At 40.7% G+C, this 24,434-nt stretch overlaps 1 protein-coding gene across 3 annotated transcripts; it reads right to left on the reverse strand.

The window, feature by feature from the left end:
- Nucleotides 1–177: 177 nt before the first annotated feature.
- etfbkmt (electron transfer flavoprotein subunit beta lysine methyltransferase) lies at nt 178–8,253 on the reverse strand. Of its 3 annotated transcripts, XR_008828879.1 has the most exons (5): nt 7,915–8,253; nt 7,697–7,827; nt 6,180–6,565; nt 3,487–3,622; nt 178–436 (listed from the first exon to the last, which is right to left on the reverse strand). XR_008828879.1 is itself a non-coding variant. In XM_056387648.1 (4 exons), exons 1-3 carry the CDS (start codon nt 8,211–8,213, stop codon nt 6,216–6,218), a joined length of 780 nt encoding a protein of 259 aa, XP_056243623.1. In that variant the 5' UTR covers nt 8,214–8,253; the 3' UTR covers nt 3,646–5,722; nt 6,180–6,215. The 3 variants fall into 3 exon arrangements, 2 of the variants coding, with proteins under 2 accessions (XP_056243623.1, XP_056243624.1); XM_056387648.1 differs by lacking the exons at nt 178–436; nt 3,487–3,622 and adding an exon at nt 3,646–5,722; XM_056387649.1 differs by lacking the exons at nt 178–436; nt 3,487–3,622 and adding an exon at nt 3,647–3,951.
- Between the last annotated feature and the right edge of the window lie 16,181 nt (nt 8,254–24,434).

Raw genomic sequence — 24,434 nt, forward strand, 5'->3', positions numbered from 1 at the left:
CCATCTTTCACTTGATTATTTGGTGTACGAACAAGTTCTCATTATGCAGGATGTCTCAGGGAGTCTGCTTTAAGCCTGAAGGAGCTTTTGCTGTTTAGAGAAAAAAACTCTCACCCCCACGGGGTGAGTGCAGTGTTCAAAATACTCAAAAGACCAGTGAATGTCCACACCAAAGAATTTAGTTCAAATTGTTTAGTGAATCTTTTCAGCAAGCAATGAACAATTACAGAATTCTGGATCAGATGTGCCTTTTCATAACCAATAACAAGTGTTGGTCAGTCCACAGTCTGACAACCTAACTTTCCCTGATCCAGTGTATTTATACAAGTACAAACAAAGAAATGTGCACGGGCGTTTTGTCGTCTTCTGATTGGCTCTGCTGGCTTCCTCCTTCCCATCTGACTCCGACCTTAAATGTCACCTAAAGCTCAGCACGCTCAAAGGAAGACAGTTAATGTATACATATATATTAGCGTAAGAGGTTAAGATTATCAGTGGGTGGTGCATGACTACATGTGCGATTTTTTCTGTCAATTTAGCTACTGCTGCTGCATATCTGACACATGAAGCGGCTCTTTTTTCCTGTACATCAAACAGTACACTACAGTATATTAGCACTCTCCTAATCCCCCTTTGTTTCTGATAGAGAACACCATATGCAGACGCTTGTCTTTCAGAAACATCAAGAAAAAACGGTTGAGTGTAATCGGGGGGCGCCAAAGATGTGGCCTGTGACAGATCCTGTTTGAGACAAATAAAATCTGAATCAGCCTCAACCGTCTAGTCCAACTTGGCACTGAGATTGCGGCACCCCTGAGCTTTAACCAGTGCACGCAGAGACTCAGTCCTACTGGCAAGATTTCCTATACACAGGAAGCACAACTGCTGCTGCCACTCCTTCTCCCACATATATGCCCTCTACATGCAGGGCCCAGGTATCTCCTTCTACTTTGTCTTCAAATTCAGCCTTATATATCCAATCTTCATTCCTGTCATAATATAAAGTACAATGGGGAGGGTCGGGAACAGAGTGGTAGGAGTTGAGAGAGTGAATCCACGGAGCCCATAAATCAAATTGTTCTACCAAGGGATTATTTTCTGTATTTAACAATACCCAATATACATCAGCTGGTGGTTCAGCAGCAGTATATGGAGCAGAGGCACCCAGGGGCATTTGCTTAACAGACGTATCGATAGAGGAGCTGCAGGTGATCACAGTTCCATCTGGAAAATGCATAGTTGTTCCCTGAGGTGCACATTTCACTGCAACTCCCAGGTGAACCAACAAATCTCTTCCCATCAAGTTCACAGGACAGTCAGGTGCGTAGACAAAAGAGTGTCTCAGCATTTGGTTTCCCACAGTCACAACAGTTTCTTCCATGAGAGGCAGATTTTGTTCAGTGCCAGAAAATCCCAAAACAGAAACATAGGTGGATGAGAGTCTGCAAGGTGGATCACTCAAGGTTTAGTAGCGAGCTCCTGTGTCCACCATGACCCATTTTGTTTTCCCATTCACCTTCAGAGAAAAACAGGGAGCTGCCAAGCCCTGTAGTTCCCCTTCTGTTTGCCACCCCTATGGCTGCTGTGGGAACTGTCCCCATGAACCAAGATGTGCAGGCCATCCTCCTGGGGCCATATGTGGATTGGGTGCCTGCTGGGGTGGGTTTGAAGCTGCTCCCCCTGGGGGACCACCGCTTTTTCCCTGCTGTCGAGCATAGCCGTTATAAGGGCAATCATTGACCCAATGGTCCATTGCTCCACAAATAAAGCATCCCTTGTTTTTCACTCCCCCTGCTCCTCCCTTATTGCCTGCCTTCTCTCCCTTTCTCTGTCCATTGTTTTGATTATACCCTCCCTGGTTTCCTGGACCCTGGAACATCTGACCTGGTGTGAGTACTGGCACTGGGATATGTACAGGGTAGTAAGGGTATGGATTAGGGGAAGGGTTAGGAGGGGGAGATGGGGATAGGGAAAGCGCTGGAGCAGCAACAACATCTGTAGAAGGCATGTGCAGCATTTGTTTATGTTGCTTAGCGCTAGCTTTCTTATCTGTCACCTGATCTCTAGCCTGTTGTAGCTGCAGCTTTAAGAGCTGACCTTTAAGCTCCTCCATCTCACCCTCTCTCTTTTTCTGCTTTTGAGTTTGGGCATCCATATGATGTGTGAAATGTCTGTACTTGTGTGAGCTGTGATACTTTGTTTAACCATGGTTGGGCTCCATCCCTAAGAGGAGGCAACTGATCGACTAAGGCTGTCCAATGAGAATGGTTTATATTTAGCTTGAATATTATGCGTGCCTCCTCCAAATAGGGGCATCTGCAGGTCTTTGGGCTGTTGGAATCCTTCTTCTCTCTCCCTATGTTCTTTAAGTCTCTCAGACCTTCTTAATCCTGTTCCTTCTACTATAACGCTACATATATTTCCTGATACCTACTATTCACCTTCTCTGTCACCCTCATCATCACCATCATTCTTACTCTCTCCCTCTAGCCCTACATCATCATACTGCCCTCCAAATGTTCCCTGCAACGTCTGTCTACTCTGTTCTCTCATTTTCTCAATTTCCCACCTATCTCACCACTCCCCTGTAATCTTTGACCCCTGTCCTGAGTTTGCATGCATGATTCCTTGTTCCATATCCTGATCAAAGTCAATGACTCTTTTAACTGGTGGCTCTGTTTGTGGTGTAGTTGGTGGTCTTTTGTCCTAGTGGTGTCAGTTGTGTCTGGAGAGTCTTTTTTATGTCTTCTTTACAGTCATCATATAGAAACCAGCCAAGGTGTCGCTTTGTTCCGTACCAGTCCTCTAAATGTTTTAAGATTTTCCCTCTTTTCTTCTCTGGCTGACACACTAGCAGATTGTTTTTTATTACTTCCCATTTCTTTCCCCAATTCCAAAATCTTTTTTCAGGGTGGGAATGTTAGACACTGCTTTTTCACGATTGAATTCCCCTTCCATGTTTACAGACTAATTCCTCAGTTATGCACTACAAATTAATGAATGTACTTCACACATGGAAATATCTCATGAATGACTCCTATAGGTCAATCGGGGCTGCTGAGAGACAATCTTCTACAGTTCCCTTGTAAGGAGAGGCTGCGGTCTCTCACTGGGTGTTTAAATTTCACACAGTATCCCGATCTTTTAATTCATGAAATAATTATCCATCCAAACCACCCCAATACTTTACCTTCTTGGAAATGCGTGTATGGTTATATTACACCAGGCCCACCCAACATTCCCCTTATAACAACACAATTTTACATTAGACACTAGGCGCCCCCAGCACCTTTTGAACACATTTACTAACACTACGTGTAGGCTTTTAAGGCCCGAAGCCCCCTACTTAAATAAAAGTACGTGTAGGCCCCCTACAACGTACAAACACAAGGTGTAGGCTTTTAAGGCCCGAAGCCCCCTACTTAAATAAAAGTACGTGTAGGCCGCCTACAATTTGCACACTTTTGTTAAAAAGGTGGTGCTTACCTTATTATTTGGGATCCCTTTTCTCCTCCGCAGTGTTCACCTGCCTCCCGCACTCATTATCCAGTCGCTGCTGGTCAGTTAAGCATCACGTCGGGGTCACCAAATTGTAGGAGCTTTTGCTGTTTGGAGAAAAAAACTCTCACCCCCACGGGGTGAGTGCAGTGTTCAAAATACTCAAAAGACCAGTGAATGTCCACACCAAAGAATTTAGTTCAAATTGTTTAGTGAATCTTTTCAGCAAGCAATGAACAATTACAGAATTCTGGATCAGATGTGCCTTTTCATAACCAATAACAAGTGTTGGTCAGTCCACAGTCTGACAACCTAACTTTCCCTGATCCAGTGTATTTATACAAGTACAAACAAAGAAATGTACACGGGCGTTTTGTCGTCTTCTGATTGGCTCTGCTGGCTTCCTCCTTCCCATCTGACTCCGACCTTAAATGTCACCTAAAGCTCAGCACGCTCAAAGGAAGACAGTTAATGTATACATATAAATTACCAATTATCTACCTCTGTTACCTCCGGCTGCCCCCCTACACATGCCCATAGGGTGATCTTTATCAGTGGTTGTAAATAGTTTCCCTGAGGCAGATGTTTAAACGACCACTCACCCTTAGCACCTAAATATCCACTAGTATAAATCATTGAACAGTTTTAACTTTAATAGCCTGAAATACTACAACAAGCCCTGGGTGGGTTTGCTGAAGGGTTCCACCCCTTTGGTAAAACCCTGTTCACACTTTCCCAGATTCAGCTCAAATATTGACCTGCAGTCGGCACACGTGTCTGTTCAGCAGGTCACGTCTGCTGCTCCCCAAATCTGCCAACGAGCACATTTGCATAGTAATGCTTCCTCTCTTCTGTCTTGCTTCATTTTCATGAATGTGCACCAACAGTTTTCAGGTAATATTATTTTGTGCTGTGAACTGATTTGACCACTTAATTCAATTTAACCAAAAAAATCTCTACAGAAGGATTCATTTATTAATTTATGACAAAAAATATTTTCATCAAAACTTTCCCCCAGATGCTGTTTGATGACTCTTGTTCTCAAAGGTCATTTCTAGCTGACATATGACTTTGTTCACTTCACACTGGCCCCACCATTGTTTTACATTTATTACATTAGACTGTGGTTTTTTCTTTTCTCCAAACCATCCCCAGCTGTTGCGGTACATTTTTATTAATCAATAAAAGAGCATGAGTATCATATGTTATCACTAGTGTGTGAAGCAACGAGATCATGTAGCTAACTAATCGATATAACATGTTTGTACTTAACTTCATATGTAACTGTTTAATCAATAAGATGTGCATATGTGGCGACCTATGCAGCGGTCCAATAGGAGAGATGAGGCCCCAGCTAGATTGGCAAAGTCAAACAGAAGCCTATACAGTATGTCAGAGCCAAAATCCATATTTATGACCATGACCATTTGTTAATACTAAATAAAGGCCTAAAGAGCCATTTCTGGTTAAAAGTAGAAATCCAGGGTTGACATCATCATCAAGTATGGTGGGGCAATTTGATCAATGCCAGAGTAGGAGGTAATTTATAACAGTTGGCCAGTCCATAAAAACCTGGACATAATGGTGGAAAATTTCCATGAATGAATGGAAAAAAATTTTTTACCCTGAGGATTAAGCTCCACAATAGGTGGAGACTCTCCAGGGAATATAAGGAGGATTGCTTATTGGATTCTGTTTCAGTGCCTGTGGTCATGAACCAGTCTCGTGTTTGCTGTATTTTGTTTAAAGTACAGTAAATCCAAAAATTACACTCGATTCTGCACTGCCTCCATACGTTCCTTTACTCTTAAAGTGTTTCTTTAATACCTCGGTTAAATGAATACTGTTATAAAGTTAAGTGTTGCAGACGGCCTGAAGATGCACTGGCCTGTCTAAAGAGTTCTTAAACCAGAACAACTTTTTTTTCTGAAAAACAACATCAATAGACCATGAATGACTCACAGTTTTGGTTTTGGAAAGTCATAAAATAGTAATGACATTATATATTACAGCCACAGTGGGAACACAGGCATAATGATTTTCATAAAATGTTACTGATTTTGTTTATAAGAGCTGTGGTTTCTCTGAAGATGACTTCTCAATGAGCTGTTTGTCTCTGCGTCATTGCTTTCTTTACAGAGGACACTGCGCTCCCAGAGGTTTTACTCCCACTTACAGATGAGACCGCTGCTATATCTCAGGGCTCTGAGTCAGACAGCCAAAACTGCATAATAAGGAAGACAGCACAGCTCATTTTGTGTTAATAATTCATGTTAGAAAGCAACATTTTGTCCAGCAAAAACTACCCAGTCACATAGAGCCCCAAAGTCAATATTAAATATAGTATAATATATATAAAATAAATAGAGACCTAATTATGTGAACCTTTATTTCATAATTACTTGTTTGTCCATTTTATACTGAAGAGTGTGGGGATCCATACCGGCTACTCTGTGGACATTGCATTACACAAGTAATTGCATACGTTAAATAAAAAGTCAGAAGTCAAATACTGTATGCAAATTATATAGCTATTAAAAGATATATAAAGATTCTGCTTTGTCATTCTGTCTATGTGAATGTCTCACAGCATCCTGGGTAACAACAACAACAACAAAAAACACTGAGTGATCCTCAGTGATCACGGACCACCTTGTGCAGATAATTTCATAGAAATTTACCTTCATTTAAGAATTGCAGGAGATCCTCTCCAGTCCTCAGAGTTCAGGATGGTAGCGCCAAACACTGCTGCAGGTCAGACCATAGTTTTCCTCTCTAACGGACTCAGGCAGTTCAAACTGAGCCAGCTGATGCAGGAGCCGTCGGATGCCGTGTCCCTCAAACTGGGCTCTCCCAGGATCTCCGATCAGGACCTCGGTGCCGTGGGTTTTGATGCAGCGGTCCAACCAGCTGTGAAGGCTGGTGGCCAGGGCCTCGTCGTAGAACATGTCACCCAGGAGGATCAGGTCAAAGTGCTCGGGCTCCGAACCGATCATGTTGTCAGTAACACAAACGGGCGGCTCCAGGCCGTTCAGCTCGCAGTTCATGTGGGTCGCAACGGCTGCAACTGCAACACAAACAGGCACATTTAGTACTTTACCTTCCTTTACACCAGCTGATCCAAGTATTATGTATATTGTCACATTAACAGATATATGACTTGACAATCATTTCTGACTAAATGTCTGAATGAACTGAATTCTGGCCTTGCATATGTAATGGCAGCCGCTTGAAATTAATACAGAGATAACTTTGTGTTATACATGTGGAAAATCCTTGTTTTAATGACTTCAAATCTCCACTTGTGATATAGAAATCATATTTAGACCATATGACCCAATCGTGTGGCCCCGTCTTGTAGACGGGCACTGCGTTATTTAGTGTCTGTACTGTTTGTATTTGGTGTTAACACCTTTATTGTTCTTGTTTACATGATGCGTATTTATGAATCATACTTTTTATGATCGCATCGTTTGACTCTGGGCCCCACAAACAACTGAACCACGGGCCATTAGTACTAAGTGTGGAAGGGAGAAATCTTATCATCGGTGGTCGAGGTATTTCGGTGAAGAAAGAGCGCTAGAGTACAGGTAACTCATGCTGAGGATGTTTATTGATGCTTGATCAAGGAGAAAGGAGGAATTATCAATACAGACTTCTGTGCATGATGTCACCTCAATTCTGAAGCAGGAACCCCTGTGGTCGGCCTTTATGCAGATTACTATAGGTAGCATACACTCCATATTTGGTAAAATACCTAAAAGAAGAGGGCGAGGAGGGATGTGTGAATAGACTATTGGTCCATTAACCATGAACAAGGAAACATTATTTACACACACCCAGGTGCTGATCTCTGAACACCAAGCCATTTGTTACTGACCATCCAAGGTCTTCTGTTATCAATTGTGGCACCAGCAATAAAAACAGGAAACCACAGCTGTGTCTGCAGGAGTCGTCTGAGCGTCTCCTCCTGTAAGATCTGATGCAGTAGCTGTGGCACTGTGGCCTAGGGCCTCACACTGACCTTTCACCCTGAGTCAGTTGCTCATGGTGGACAAATGAGAAAAGTGTATAGTGAAGAGTGTATATGTGTTTATTCATCTGTCTATAAAATGAAATGCTTGTGTATATATATAAAAAATGACTCAAAGGTACAAAAGGAATCACAAATCTCTAGAATCTAAATATTGATGCATACCAGTGTCAATGTCATTAGCAACGACATGAGCAGCACCACATAGTTTTGCAGCGATGGCTGAGGCTCCGCAGCCGCTCCCCAGGTCCAGGACTGTTTTACCCAGACACACTCCAGGGTTGTCCAACACATATCTGCAGGGCATTAAACGGCGCTTAACGGCAGAACCTCACACACATAAAACGATGTCAGCCGTGAGACTAAAGACACCGAGAGCATACCTTGAGAGTGCCTGTCCCCCAGGCCAGTATATGGCCCAGTACGGGTCATCAAAAGGCCAGAGCTCTGGTCTTTCTCGCCAGAACCTGCAGTTTGGGGTGAAGAGCCTCAGTCTGACCTCAGGAGTCAGACTCTGCTCTCCGGTTGTCTCTGTGTTCTCAGCGATAAAACTCCTGATAAACGCATCGGAGCGGCCGCTGTTTGAGAGGCAGCGGTGTTTACGTGTCTGCTCAAATGCTCTGAAAAATACTTTAACATAGCGACTACATTTCGAGGGCGTTAAAGGTCCTGACATGATCATGAAACGCTTTCCACACGAACGCAAAATAAGTGTTGGACAAAAGTTCCAACAACCTCTGGAAACAAGGACGCACAATCAACGTTCCGCTCAAAAAGGTTCCTACTGGCCATGTGTTGGATTTTAATTTTAAAAAAAAGACGATTTTCTGGTATTTAGAAACGATCGATAAGTTACTTACAGTCCCTACATATATAGATATATATATATAAGATTTTAATATTATATACAGTTAGTCTTACTGAATTATTAAAAGTATTTACACACAAATTAGATAGAAAAGGCGCAGTTTAGTCAAATTAATGTATATTTCAGATTCTTACAAAAACTGACAGTCACTCTTTATCAGTGCAGTGTGACCAATCAGTTTGAGATAATTATTATTTAAATTTGATTGTTATTAGCGACCTACGCATAACATTAATAATAATACAAACACGTTTAGAAAGTGCTTAACAGGCTTAAAAATATATAAAATAAGACAATCTCTCAATAACACAAACAAGGGATGTGTCAGAGAAGCGTAACACATGATTTCCAGGACAATTCTAATTATAATGGTTAATAGTGAGAATTAGAAGTAGTATTTGTTTCAAAATGTGTGTTTGCGTGTGTGTGTGTATGTGTGTGTGAGCAGATGGGTTACAGAGCCACAGTCATACACCACGTACTGTTTATCCAGTGGCAGTGGGGACTGGAGCCTGAGGCTGTAATTACAGAACCCCTTATGTTCTCATCGTGTGTAAAGATATTGCTTTTTGATGGAGGAGGTGGAGGAGTCCTAATGGATAATTTTCCTCCTGTCATTGAGGTTACCCAGAGCTGACCCCTGTGGCCTGGACCAGCACCCCCACAGATCTGCTTGGGGATTGTTTTCCAGATGGTTGCTATCTCCCATGGCCAGCGGGTGTAGTGACTTGATTTCATATGGGATTTGCAACCTTGAGCCCCTGCCGCCCCTAGCCCCACCCCACCCCGCCCCACACCTCCCAGTCAACGAGTCAGTGTGGCAAGACTGCAACAATGTTTTCACAGTCTGGAGCTCAGGTATACACAGACCTTTGTCCTCAATGATCCAGTTTGTGATTCAGACATCTTTTTATTGCACCACATATGATTTGCTAGTTCCACAGGTTTTGGAATTTAACACTTGAAAAGCAATTTCAAGTTCGGGGCTGCTTAGACAGGAAGATGACTATTTACAGAGATTTGAGGACACGGAAATTGGGGTCTAGGTGGCATGACTGCACCCAAGTGTGCTGCTCTTTCTAACAAAGACTTGTGTACATTGTGCAAACTTCCCTCTTGAAGAACACAAGCAGGTCTTTGGTTATGTGCACTATTAAGCTAAATCATGTGAGAGACAATACAGTGAATACATCTGAGATAAATCTATGTACATTAATGTAATATATGTGCAAAAAGACAGACTTTAGTCAATAGATTATACTAAAGATGTTTCCATTGTCATAATAAACTTTTTTTGCAGCAGAATATTTGGCTTTGAGTTAAATGAATTAATCATGATCCATACTTCTCCCAGCAGACACTGTAAACTGTTCCTGTGATTGTGAGTTGTTTTTTTTAAGGCTGAGGTTTATATCCTGATAGTTGATACTGCACGTGGCTCTCCATGTCATAGGGTTTCCACTCGTCTTCTCTTTGAGACAAATTCACAGCTGATATCATTTAATGGGAGAATCACTCACCATTCTGAACATGTTAGGGTTAGTGTAATATTCAGGTGCAGTGCCTCTGCCTTCCCTGCCCAGCACGCACAAACTGCATCCTTTGACCTACCTTTCCCTCCCTCTGCTCCTCTGTGACTACACACACCGATCGGCATTCCTTCTGGAAATAAAGATGCCATTCCTACTTGATGAACTCCTGTGGTAAAACCAACTTTTCCCCAAACAGGATCACCAGGCCGTTCATCATCAGCGATATCACTTGAGTGAAACATTCCACCACAACCCAGTTTACTCCAATAATTTTTCTCCTTGTCCCCTTGTCCCACGTCCCAGGAGTTTACAGGAACGCAAGCTGCAGAGAAAAAACACTTAAGGCTTTTAATCTATTAAAGCTTGAAAACTATTTTTTTCCCCTTACAGAATAAATTGATGTCATAATACTGCCAGGGTCCTGCAGGAGTCCCAGGGGCAAATATGAGATATAGTCTAGTTTTACTACTTTGAATTTTGCAGGGTTCAGAGGTTTAATGCAAATTGGAGAGTTCTTCATATAACAAATATGAAAGGTCTGGAAACTGATGTATAGAATAAAAAACAGAATTAAGGGACCACAAGCAATACAATCTTGTTATAATATAGAGAAGGCGACCTTAAATTCATAAAATAAAATATGAAAAAATCTGATGATGTGAGGCAGTAGCCACATTTATACTAGAGCACAACAGGAATGACTAATAGTACATATGGACATTTTAGTGAAGCCTCACAATTCAAAAGGATTCAGGCACTAAAGTAGTCAAAGTGAACTGGTAAAGAGATGCTGTAGCTCCCCCTGTTGCTCAGTCTAGTTATTTTTGAATGAATGAAGAATTGTTCTCTGATGTTTCATTCAAACAAGATCAATGTGTGTGTGTGTGTATGTGTGTGTGTGTCTTTTTAGAAGTAAGCTCATCTAATTAATCAGCACTCTTATCACACTGCATTGTCACTTTCTTAAAACAAAACTTCTCTTTCAGTTTTTCTTGTTCAACATGTGAAGGCTCTGACAACAGTCTGACGGCAGGCGAGAGACCATCTTAACAAACCGTCCAACACAGATTTTCCTGTTGGACTTTTGCCAGCAGTATCTGCACTAGCTTTACAAACAAAGGCTTTGAAATTTACTTTAACTTTACTTTAATTTAAAAAAGAGATCATTTACTTATATGTTGGTAAAAGTAGTAATATCACACCATAAAAATACTCTCTTACACTTAAAAGTCCTGCAGTAAAAGTGTTATGTACATATTGGCAGAAGATACATTTAAAGTAAAAATACATGTTATGCAAACACTTATTATCATTATTATATTATTGGATTATTTATGATTATTTATGCTGCAGAAGGTCAGTTAAAGTTTAACTTAGAAAGCCTGGGTTAAGCTTTAACTCTCCACACCGTAGCCACCAGTCAGGAATAGGACATAAACAGTTTACTCAAAACACTGCTATGTATTTTCTAACACTTGACACCACCCTCAAAGGTAAATTCACAATCTGATAAATTTCAGTTCTTAAAGGAACAATCCAGCATTTTGAGAAACTGCACTGTAATAACCTAAAAAGTTTGAAGAACTATGAAATTTGGGGCTAATTGCAGGTAAAATAGACACAAAATTCTGAGACAGTTATTGGAAACTGTTTATAGACAGAAAATAAGCACTCCTTTTAAAGCTAATTATTAATTCTTTCAATTCTATTCTTTCATTATGGGAAACTTAATCCACCACACACTGCCTGTTGAATTGAATGCTTGCCTCCGGACACATTTTACATTTTTGCACTTCCAGCTGACCTGCTCTGTGCTGACTGAACATACACCAGCACTTATTTGGAATTAATTCACTGGAAGTCTGAAAGTGCATCAATTTAACACTGTCTCTATGTTTCCTATCGAATCAGAGCAAATATGTGGAGCTCTTTCCTGGAAACCCTCTATGAATTTACAGTTAAATATCAGTTCTCGTATAAGAAATTACAGGAAAGACCTAAGTGGTGTCTCCATAGCCATATGAGTCGTATAAGAGGATCGTATTTTCATCTCTGTGTGTGCTGTTCAGAGATTGGATGATATTAGGGCTGGAGCCAGGATTTCAAAGATACTGAGGTCACGAGTCAGTTGCCCACTCCCTGACCCTCAAATGTTGGGTTTTATATTTCCCGATATCATGGCCCAAAAGCTGTTTCAAAACTCACTCGATACCACCTGGAAAATATTGTAACTGATATTGAATCTTTTATTTATCTGCCTATTTACTCTGAAAGTAGTCACATTTTAATTTAAAAACATAGTGTAAAGATACTGGGATCAGCTCATCAAGATGTTTACTTTTATTAGCAAAAAAACCCAAAAACAAAACAAAAGAAGAAAATAACCCAGTATCCACTGTGCAGCCGTGGCCCTGGGCGATGTATGTAAAACGTTGCAGGCAGAGCATTGTTGACTCAGTATGACCACCTGCCAGTTTTCTGCTGACTTTACACAAAGCAGGCGGCAGCTTAAATAATAGATAGATATATTGATGCCATTAGGAAATGCCATATAAGAAGTATCCTGCAGACCACTTATGAAGTCATCATACACCCACGAAACACGGGTTTCCAACTTGGTTTGAGGAAAAAAGAAGCTTCACTTGGTCTCTGAGCATGTTTGGCTCAGATGACAAATATGCGCAGCAGGCGGCCAGCAGAAAAAACTTGCCAGGAAAATCAGAAAGCATCATTTATTTAGAGAGCTTACTCTTTGATTAGTCCAGATCAAAACAATGAGCTGTACTGGATTGATTTTCCTCCTTTTAATTATTGCTGCATGTGAATGAGGGAAACAGTAACTATATGTTGTATTATATTCTCCAGCTGGAATTTGCGTTCACAAGCGTTGCCAAAGGACTGATCATGTTAACAGAACGATATGCTTTACTGTCAAGGGAAACGGATAAAAAAAATTAAAAAAATTACCACACAATGCTATCTCTTAGCTATTCTTGTATTACAAACAACTCATTTCTGCAGTTATGCAAATAGCCCAATTAATATGCTTCTGAGGAATAAAGCTTTGTGCAAGAGTGAGCTCAATAATATCCTCTGAAGAGTGAGTGGTACTTCTGTTTTCATATAAGGAGGAATAACTCTCAGTGCATGTTTTCTCTCTCTCATGATTTTGTTGACAAAGATTCACAGGAGCAAGAAATAATTACTTCTGCTGTTCACTGATTTTCTCTGTATTTGTTCCTTCTTCTTTTACTTTTTTGTCTTTAAATGATTTCTCCCATTTGCTGAGTGAGGTCTGAGTGAAATTACATAATTTGCTGAAATAGGGAAAATGTGTGTGTGTGCTTTGTGGTACTGAAATGGCAGCTTGTGAGCAGAGGATGGCGTGGGGGACGCACTTATGAATGATAGATGATGTCCATCTGTGGTGAAGCACGTGTGGATGAGCTGTCACGTCCGCTATGAGGTGCAAAATATATTGTATATATACAATATTTACATACATACTGTATTACTGCAATGTGTGAGTATGTTGGCGCACGTCTATATTTGCTAATAATTCATTTAATAGAAAAAACAGCAACTGTGCTGCACTTTTTACTCTGTCCCTTTTTCTTTATTGTGGTCAAAGCAGCCGTACATAGAAGCACATGCCGTCCATGTCAAACGTTCTCTGAACCAGGAGATCGTTTCCTCTTCATGGGAACAGCACGAGATGATTGATATTTCCTCACACGTTCAGCTGCATCTGTGTGTTTGTTTGTTTGTGTGTGTGTGTGTGTGTGTGTGTGTCAGTGCAGCTGCATATGATTTTAGCAGACTGAGTGACAGGCAGATCACAGCATTAAGTATTATAATGCACAGGATGTATAATCTCATTAAATCAGGTCACACAAGTGCTGATTGACAGCGGAGCTGCTTCCAAACAAGAACACAGTCCTCAGCAGATAGACAATAGTCCCTCTCATCCATGCCCTTGTCTATAAAAAACAGACAAAGCCCGGCTAGAAGAAGAAAGTGTCACTGATAAAAACGCATTATCTGTTTAATTAGCTTTCTTTGTAACGAGCAAAAAAATTAGCTGCTCTTCATGTCTGAGGTTTTGTAGATTATCACCAAATAATCACTTAAATATTTTTTTGTGACAGAAGTGCAGTTTGTCATGTTTTTGATTCAGAGCTTTGGGCTTGAAACCATTTACAGATGGTGGCTAGACGTTGTTTAAGTCGTCAGATGGAGGAAGACTCCCAGTGGGGCAGCGCACGTGTGTGTGTGTGTGTGTGTGTGTGTGTGTGTGTGTGTGTGTTTGTGTGTCTGTGACACACAGCTTGCAGGGAAATGGAAAAAAATGAGACTAAACAGACACGGTCATAGGGGAGTGTGACAGGGAGAGAGAAAAGAGGGTAGTTTAAGTTATAGAGGGAGAGAAGGAGCTCTCGTCTGTGATATGAAAACTCACCTCTATTAGAAAGTTTTTGGCACAATACACTGAGTTGAAGCTGCTACTCCCCTGAGAGTTGCACACTCATAAAAATGTCACCACAAAACAGAACAAAATACGCTGTTTCCCCTGAAAAGACTTGCGTTTCAAAGGCAGTTGTAAGATGTGAAGCAGGAGGAGGCAGCAGGGCTCCCCGGTGGATAACACTTACAGAAGATCAGGGGGAAGGGATGGGGTGGTTGGTTGGTGGTGGTGGTGGGGAGCAGAAGACGGAGTACACATGCAGGGAGCAGACTCATCTCTCTAAATACTCCCCGTGTCATGCAGTTTGAATCACCAGCAGGCGACCATGTCTAATGTCCCAGGAGAGCATTTGGAGAGCGGGTCACTGCTCGGTGCGCCGCTTGATCTGAAGGGGTTGTTTGTTCTGAAGGAGAAAATAGATGGAGCACGGCGGGGGGGGGATTCCCAGGTAGTTCAAGGTTAAAGCAGAACTCGCAGCGCTGCGGCTCATGTGCAGACGACATGCGGAGACGTGTGACTCCAGAGAGCGAACGGTTCTGTTGTGCTGTGACAAGAAATGTGAGCTGCTAAGAAAGTTGGGAGAGTGTTGACATTGCAATTAGACACTCAGGTGGGAAATTCTTTGCAGTCACTTTGCTTTGTGATTTTAATAAGCCTTTTCACTGCCAGAGGGAGGTGACACTTCCCAATGATACCCTTAAATACACCATTAATCTGAATAATGCACACAGGTCTTTATTTAGATTTTAGACACAAACTGAAAATAAGTTTTCAGTCCCTCTGAGATGATAAGGGACCATTAACACCATGTAAGTGTAACAAAGGAGCTGTTCATTCAAAGAATAGCTCATAGTTAGCTCTGCAGCGAGGCAATATGTTTTATCTCTTCTTCTGTGGCACATTTTGAAACTCATATGCTGTGGAGATGCTGGCAGGGGATGATGTTTGCTTTACTTCAGTGGGAACTCATTATTACCTCCGGCATGCTGTGACTCAGGGATTGTCTTAAAGATCATCCTTTACCAGGAGGCTTATAGAAGCACAAGCGCCAAAGGGCTCGAAAAGACACTGCGCACACCAAACACACCATGCAATCTGCTGGTTTAGAATAGAATAGAATAGAATAGACTTTGTTGTGCAGCCAAGGCAGGAAAATTGTCCTTGGTCTCACCCAGAAAAGTCAAGTCAAGCTACAAGGATCTCCATTATGTTCACAGGACGGCAATGACCTTTAATCTCTCATTCATAGCTGATAAGTTCAGTTATTAAGTGCTTTTCACTCTTTTACCATCATTACACTGCCTACACCTCTACGCAGGGGTCACTTTTCCATGATAACCAAACGTCCATGATATTTAGCTCTGAATGAATAATCTCCTTGTTTTCTGCCCAGACATAGGAACGTCATTTATAAGTGATACGTTTATACAATTACACCAAATCTGTGATGATATACTCAGGCTTTCACTAGGTGTACATTATCTACAAAGTGACTAATTAACATTTACACTCTCCATCCAGCACAGATCCTTCATTCAGTCAATAAATAAATATCTTTTGGTGTATTCCTCTGTAGAAAAGGTGGAAGTCATGTTCTGTAATTACGATCGCCAATGACTCATAGTACTTACTGAGCCTCCGCGCCGACGACAGCCCGAGCCGAAGGCTATCGGTTTTCAAATTGTCCGTACATCCCATTCTTGTGAACGCAATAACTCAGTAACGCCTTGAGCAAATTTCTTCAAGTTTGGCAAAAACATTCACTTGGATTAAAGGATGAACTGGTTAAATTTTGGTGGTCAAAGGTCAAGGTCTTGGTGACCTCACAAAACAACATTTTTGGCCTCTTGAATGTGTAAAAGGTAATTTTTTCGGATGTGGCACAAATACTCACTTGGCCTCAAAGATGAACTGATTAGATTTTGGTGGGCCAAGGTCAAAAGTCAATTTCACTATGACATCATAATGTTCTGCAAAAACACTTCTGGCCATCATCCAGTGCTATAATGCTGTAATGCTGTGTGTGGCCATACTTCCCGCAACTTGTTTGGTTGATTTGAGTTTTCTTTCGGTGAGCGGTGAGACTGAGCCAAATTATTCAAGATAGAGACCATAAAACCACAACAAGGTGCAGAGAGATGCTCAAAATCAAATTACTACGTCGAGCTGAGAAGAACTGCAAGTCTCTGTAGATTTCTCACTATGAACAACCTTTTCACATAAAAGTAGTGATGTGATCAATTTTTGTATTTAAAAAATTTAAAAAAAATTATATTATAGCAGCTTTAAACCATGTTTGGATTAACTTGTTTTTAGTATACGACAAGCACCAGGCTCCTATTACACCACTTTAGCCCTCCTGCAGAGAGATGTAGCCATGTAACCTAGATACATAAATTGCTCTTCTTTTTTAAAAAAAATAGCAGTCCTGTAGCCTCCTGATCTCTTTTATATTAATTATAGTTTTGGTCAATGTGTTTCGCTTCTAGAGCATAAAACACACTACATCTATACAAATATTGCTTTCAAGGTCAGATAGTCCGGTGATTCTGGTGTTGTGTTCTTGTGGCTTTGTGTTGGGTGTTTCAGAAGCAGTAATGTAGCCTGAGAAGCAGTAAAGCTCTCACAAAGGCACACACAAGCAGGGTTATCAAGCCGCCTGTGAATGACACATAATGGATCACTTCACTGTTGTGTCAGACAAAAGTAGATCTAGGAGGATGAGATGATTTCAGTGGAGAAGATGGTCTTAATGTAGTGGTTGTAATGTGAGCGCGGAGCACATTCCCACAAACCCTGATAAACAGACCTCCAACCTTGGGTCCCAGATTAGCCGACATGTTCTGCAGAAGATCATCAGGTCCTTTGATCACTGGATGAAATCACCAATTGACAAATCACAGCTTTTTTTTACTTGATATTCAGTCCACATTTTAAATGTCACAGTGTGACAGATTTTATGGCTTAAAAGACTCAAGACACCAGAATAAACACAAAAAAATCTTAAATCATGCAAACAACATTCCTCTCCAGTAAATTTTATGGCACGAAAGAATCTTTACCTCTACACTTCACAAACAGACCCACACGAGATAAGGCTTTTGTGTAAACATACCTCGCACGAGTCAAGTGTTCAAACCCCGACTATCGGAAACTGAAGTATAATTTTAGTATAATTAAATTCAGATTTTCTACTTAAATCTAATTAATTAGGAAACATTTAATACATACATATATATATATATATATATATATATATAATATATATATATATATATATATTCCAACAAAATTACATCTGTTCAATAAGTATTATTATTTTTATTGATATATTAATATCTCATTAATATCAGTGGCTATAAGGCTCTGATCACCTATAATCTATATTTGGTTTGGTATCATTTCACTTGTCTAATTTCACAATTTCCAAATCTGTCATTCGCAGTGTTTAATAATAAACTATGACTGCAATATCTGATACGCATTTTAGATCAAGTCCAATTGGTCAAACGACTTTTAAAAAGGTCAACCAGATACCTCGTCATCGATTGTTAACTGGGACAAATCTCTGTGTGCAGCTCCTGTCTGACACCTGCATTGAGCGAGCTCCCGCTGACTACCAAACCATCACCACAGCGTACATCGAACCAAAATGACATGGTTGCAAAGGTAAATGGAAGTAATGATCAGCCAGCATTTTGTGCTTCGTGCAGACTGTGACGTTTTCAGATAATTCAGGATTTGATTGATTCTGTCCCCAAGTTGCTGTTTTCAGATGTTTTCAGCACAGGTGTCTGACCTGGTTTCTCACGGATCAATCACTGCAGATGTTTCGTTCCCACTAGAGCTACAATTTCCTAAGTAGTTTATACCATTGTCACTATCAGTTGACTTTCTTTTGTCTTTGTTGTTTTGTCAATTAGTTGTACCTTTTCTTAAAGCTTTATGTAACTTTGTGTCTAAAAATATCTAAAAATGACTGTTATACATTAGTTACATATAACATCTCTGATGTGCATATGCCGCCGTTGTAGTTGCCTGCCAGAAGCATCAAAATTGACTTTTTATCCATTTAAGCCACATTTTAAAAATATATTCTTCAGTGTCACTGGATGTCTGTATCTTAAGTTACCAGAGAAATAAAATCAAGCAAGCACTGGGCAGTCTTAGCCCCCAGCCCTCCCCCTACGTCTCATGTCCGCCAAACAGCATCAATGAAACACTGACTTTTAACGTGAAACTGATTTATTCTGTGTTCTTAGCGGTTATAATCACCTGGTCTGATTGTTTTGGAGAGGAGGAGAGCTCTCCGTATAATTCAGCTCCCGGTAAAAACCTCCTGAATGACTGACACTGAAGGAAATCAAAACTGAGTCTGGCAATTGTGGTAAAGACAACAACTTACTTCACGATGATTGAGAGACCCAGAGCAGCAGAAGTTACATACTGCACATTCAAAAAACAAAACAAATGTGTGTAAATGAAATGGCAAGTTCATTGGTTTAATGTGCCAAAGTTTCAAGATATCTATTATGTGACATTTCTGCTGCTGCCCCATAGAGGTTACCGAAATTTCATTACTCAAAGCATGGAAAAACTGACAGAAAAGGAAACCATCTCCTCATCTTCCTAAGGAGTCAGAACCTACCTTCACTGATCACATCTGTAGTTTACTAAACAAATTATTGACCAGACATCATTAGTATGTCACATGCATCATACTCTAATTCAAATACATATTACACATAAAACTTAATTTGCTTTATTGCACCTCTCCCTTCATGTTGTAAATGATGTCTGCAGCCATTTGCAGTGCAGTCATTCTGTGTTGTTTGTAAGTGAATGCTCTCAGGTGTTTGTCGCTCACTGATTCATGTCTTTCATTTCGTGAATCCTGCTTGATTGTTAGCAAGATTATTGCTCTGATTATCATTCTGGTGTGCATCAGTGCTCATAAATCAACAGTTCAAACGTAGAGCTATCATGTCTGTCATTACTCACTCAGCCTTATGTGCGTGAACAGCGCCGCTAAATTTGTGCAAGCTCTTGATGTGGTCTTTCAGATGAGGCCCATTGATAACGTCTGACATCTGGTGTTGCAATGTTTAATTCTCAGTGAAGTAATTCATATTGATATCAGACACACAAAAAAAGCCAAAATAAACCTCTCCACATTTAAATACCAATGTCATCCACACTGGGAGCCCTTATAATACCAAGGGCACAGAGACTGTATTTGTTTCCTCTTTCTGAAACAAAAAGGAGGTCACATATGTGAATTAAAAATATGCACAACAAGGTCAGTGTTAAAAGGGATTGGAGGGGATTTAAAAGGTGAAGGATCCATGAATATGTTGTCCCCATGCCTGAAATGAGGACACACTTGTCAGACTTGAGGGAGCCAAAGAGTGACACCCTGACCTGATAAAAATGTTGCAGAGTAGAAAGCTCTTTACCCTTGACCATGTGTGGTGTTTGTGCACTCCATCTGTGTGAGTACGCTGGTTTAAGAAAGAGCCATCTGCCCAAGGTTCAGAGACAGACAGAGATTGATGGAGCCACACTTCTTCTTCTGATCTTGTTTCCTCTCTATCCTTGACTGCATTCATGTGCAAAAGTATATAAAAGCATCAGACTGCTTAAAGTATGAAGCTAGCTGGGTTAGGTTAGCTTAGCTTAGCATAAACACTTAAAGCGGGGGAACTGTTTGCCCAACTCTGTCCAAAGGTGATAAAATCTGCCTGGCAGCACCTCTGAAGCCCACTAATTAACATGTTATATCTTGTTGGTTTTGTTCCTTTTTTGTTTGCCATTGCTTAAAATCATTGCTAAGCTAAGCTAAGCTAAGTTAATCACCTCTTGGCTCCAGACTTAACACAAAGACTTTCCAAAGGTTTCCCAAAATGTACAACTATTCCTTTTTCTTTAAAATGTTTAGCATGATGTTCAAACCACCATCAACTTAACAATGAAAAAACAAGACATATTTGCATTCAGAAACAAATTCTAAATTGAAAGGAAATTTATTTTTGTACACTTAAGGCAAAATATTGTGCTCTTTTATCTTATCAATTCAAACCAAACCAAGCAGGTCTCTTGTATTATGTCTCTTTCCTGAAAGAGCCCCTGCTCCTCTGATGTTAAGAACATTACTAATGCCTCCCGGTGGTGAGTGGCTCTTGAGTGCAGCTCTTGAGCGATAAGATTGCTGAGACGCCATTAGCCATGTCATCAGACCCTGCAAACCATGAATGTGAAGAGTTCTCAGATCTAACAAAAGGGGGGCAACACAATGTGGTAGCATAGCAACAGATCAATATAGAGATGGTAAACAGGTGTCTTTGGAGTTACCTATGTATTACACGACTGTGTAAAGAAAAGCTGCTCAGACAGGGAGTGCTTGGCTATGAGGCTCTTTCTTAGAGAGAGACCATCACTGTTCTTGTCTGTCACAAAAAGCTTCGCTATGCCAGCCTCAGGACATGCGGTCTGCCCGTCTTCCTGTCTTTGAGATGGGAGATTAGCAGCAAGTTGCTACCATTATGAGGTTACTCTTTGGACCAGCAGGGGGGCAAAATGACTGGGTGGCTCTAATTGGGGGGGGGGGGGGTAACTTCCCTCCAGCGAAGTTACAGCCTCCCTAATGGTTTGCACACAAGCATGATATTCACTGAACAAACCCTGAGGCATGTTCGCTACCGCTGAAGACATTGCAGGTCACAAAACAATTCAAGGGAGGATGGAAAAACAATAGCAACAATATCCTGGTGAGAACCAATTATGCTTTAGTATTTAATTTTAGATCATTTTAAAGCTGTCTTTAAAGCTGCTGTAATCAATATGTTTTCATTGACTGTATAGAGTCAGCGATTAGCCTGTTAAACTGGGTTTAACAACATTTAGCAGCTAAAGCTACCGATATTTCCCTCATGAATTGACGGAGACCAAAACAGAGCTAAAAGGAGAGTAAATATTGAAGTTAAATACATGAGTTGGCAAGACGCATGACTCCAAATGAAGGTGAACATGTCCAAACATGTCAGCCATATCTATTAATAGGTGACAAGTCAGTGTTGTGTTTACATTTTGTTTCCACTGCCCTCAAGATGATTTTCAAGTAAACGCTTATTTTTTGTTTGGACATACACGTGTATCTGTGCTGCACTGGGACTGGATGTTTTCCCCCCACAAACACTGCTTTCATGAAGCATTTAGAATCACATTATTTCTGCACCAGTTTATTTTCCACAGGTTTTTTTTTTTTTTTTCCGCCTTCTATAGAACCAGGCTACATCTATTTATAAGAAAAGGTAATATTTTATATAAGATTTCACACCATGGCTGTCTAACTCAGAGCCCCACTCTCACCAGTCAACATGAGCCTCCCCTTAGGTCAATTTCTGGTGGGTTTTTGGTGTTTATGAAAATAATCTAGTCTTTCATGTGCTGCATGGCTGACATGGTTGGTATTTATCTTTCAGGGCCAATGAACAGGAGATTTTTTATGGTTCTATCCATCTTTCAAAAAACCTTTTCTATAAATGTATTGCTATGGAAATGGTCAAAGGCTGCCTGACCAACCAGGATTCTGTTTACGTGATGTGTGTGAATTCATTATATCTTTATTGATAAAACAGAGAATGGACTTCATACTGAATAAAAAATAAAGGAAATACATACAGACTGCTCTATCCCTCATTCATTTTCTTCTTTTGTTCATGCAGAATCAATCTGAATCTGAATATGCAAGTTGAATGGACATCATCTATTTGCATGATATTAGTGTCAACTGTTTGAAAATCGGCCCTGAATGATCTCAAAATGCCAACCTACTTGATGGCTTGATTATCCAGTTTTGTTCTGTGTGTTTCCAGAGAAAATAGTTTGTCAGGTTGTTTCCTGACAGCAGGGTCAGTCGATAATGACAGAGCACTGTGTTTGGCCCCCAGATCAATGCTGTTTTTCTCACATTTCCTCAGGGCGAGCTGATTTAATAACTCAAAGATGTTGCATATGAGATTGTGCTGTTAAATATAGCTGTCATGTTGTCAGATGGTGAGTGATGATATTTGATTTTTCCTTTTTTTTTTTTTTTTATTGTGCTCCCTATATCGACTTTCCTCTTTTGAATATGTGGTTGGAGTTATTCTGTGCACAGATGAAACATAGGGGCGCCACTGGGAAGAACAAAAATGTTATTGAACTTTTTTCCATAAAATCTCAATATTTCATTTCTTCTCTATTTTGGGGTTCTTTGTATATTGAGTGCTCAGACAGTTCAGCTCACACCAAAGGCAGAATAGAGTTAAAGCTTAATGCTGTGGCTCAGATTATGGGTCTGGACATGCATTATTTGGCAATTTTCATCGCATTTGCCCAAACAGCTCTCAACCTTTCATTTCTAAATTATGTTTTGTTGCACTTTGTATGGGGACGATTTATTGAGCGTAAGTAAAGGGTTAATATCCAGTGAAGCACTTAGCATGCCAGCAGGCACAGGGCTCAATCATTTTAATCAAATTTTCACAAAACCATGTGCAGGAGCCAACGCTTCTTGGTAGGCTATCTCTTTTGGAATATGTATTTTCTATTGGCAACCGTGGATTCACACACTCTCCCATTTGAGACAAGGCCATTTTGTTTATTCCATTACAGACAGGAGCTCTGATTCTAAGAGCCTCTTCAAAAATGTGATTTGTCCTGATAAGCCAATAAATGCTCCTTCATCAGTTTAGTGTTCAAATCCATTAAAGAAGCACTCTCCTTAGCAGAACAGAGAAAAAAAAATGACTGAGTACAAACAGCACCTTGAAAGACGCTCATTGATCCGGGGGATCTGAGGAATAAGCTTCTGCATCTCAGCTGAATGTCAGTGACTGAATCTCAAAAAAGACAAATCAAATTTCTAGTTGTTTTTCTGCAAGTCAGGGAAAATACAGTGGGGACCAAAAGACGAAAGTGGTCTCAGCAGCTCTGTCGCACTGGCAACTTTCAACCTGAATTTGAAATCTTTTCCTCACGACTTCGGTGCCCATGCTGGCGGCTTTGCATGGGAGCATGTGAGACCCAGGCTCAGTTGGGCAGAGAGCACACTAATTAATTCAGTAAGGTGAACCCAACAGAGTGAATTAGTCTGGAAGTGTCTGTGAGTCCCAACAACACAGGAGGTCTGCTGGGTCTACCAGACCTAAACTGTCTGCAGGGAGGTAGACGACGAGATGTTTCACATTAATTAAATCTGCCATATGCTGGCACTCTCCTCACATCCCAGGATACATGTCCCGCAGCACAGCAGATGCGACAAACTATCAGTTGTTTTGAAAATGAAATCTATCAGGACTTGAACATGAGAGCGAGTGAATCAGCCAATCGCTGCTTGTGACCTCGTCCACATGGGTTTTGCAGCTTGGCAGACATCACAGTCATCCGTCTGAATGCTTGCCAAAGGGAGCCAATGTCTCGGTCATCTGTCCTGTTATTTGCTGCTTTGATCTTTGTGCTACAATATTGTTCCAAATGAAAATCTAAAGTGGGTGGTGTTTGACGGATTGTTTTTTCTTTTGGGTGTTAATTGAAGCCATGGTGGCTTTAGATGGATCAGATGGATCAAAGATAACTTCAGACGCATCATTTCAAGTTTTTATTTGGTTTTTGAATGGAGTCATTTCACACAGCTTGTCTCACTGAAGCTACTTACATATACTGTACATCGAGAAAGCCCTGATCTCTGCTGCATCGCTCTTTTCAGCTTGAGTGTGAGATCATCTCTGTCGAGGGCGCCGTCGTCAAAGGAGTTTTCAAGGTCTTTATTGCCACTAATTAGTTTGCTGTCTTTGAGAACCCCTGAAGGTCTTCAGCTCACTCTTTGTTGTGATCATCTACATGCAGAGTTTCTATTTTTTTAATTTATTTATTTATTTTTATTTCTCTGTAGTAAGTTTGTAGTTTGAGTGGAGGAACTCTCTGGGTGCTGTGGTCGATAGCATCCTCGTGGCGCAAAGCTTGATGGGTCTTTGGATCAATAATTCCTCAAACTGC

This window comes from Seriola aureovittata, chromosome 10 (genome assembly GCF_021018895.1).
Source record: "Seriola aureovittata isolate HTS-2021-v1 ecotype China chromosome 10, ASM2101889v1, whole genome shotgun sequence".
Taxonomy (NCBI): Eukaryota; Metazoa; Chordata; class Actinopteri; order Carangiformes; family Carangidae; genus Seriola; species Seriola aureovittata.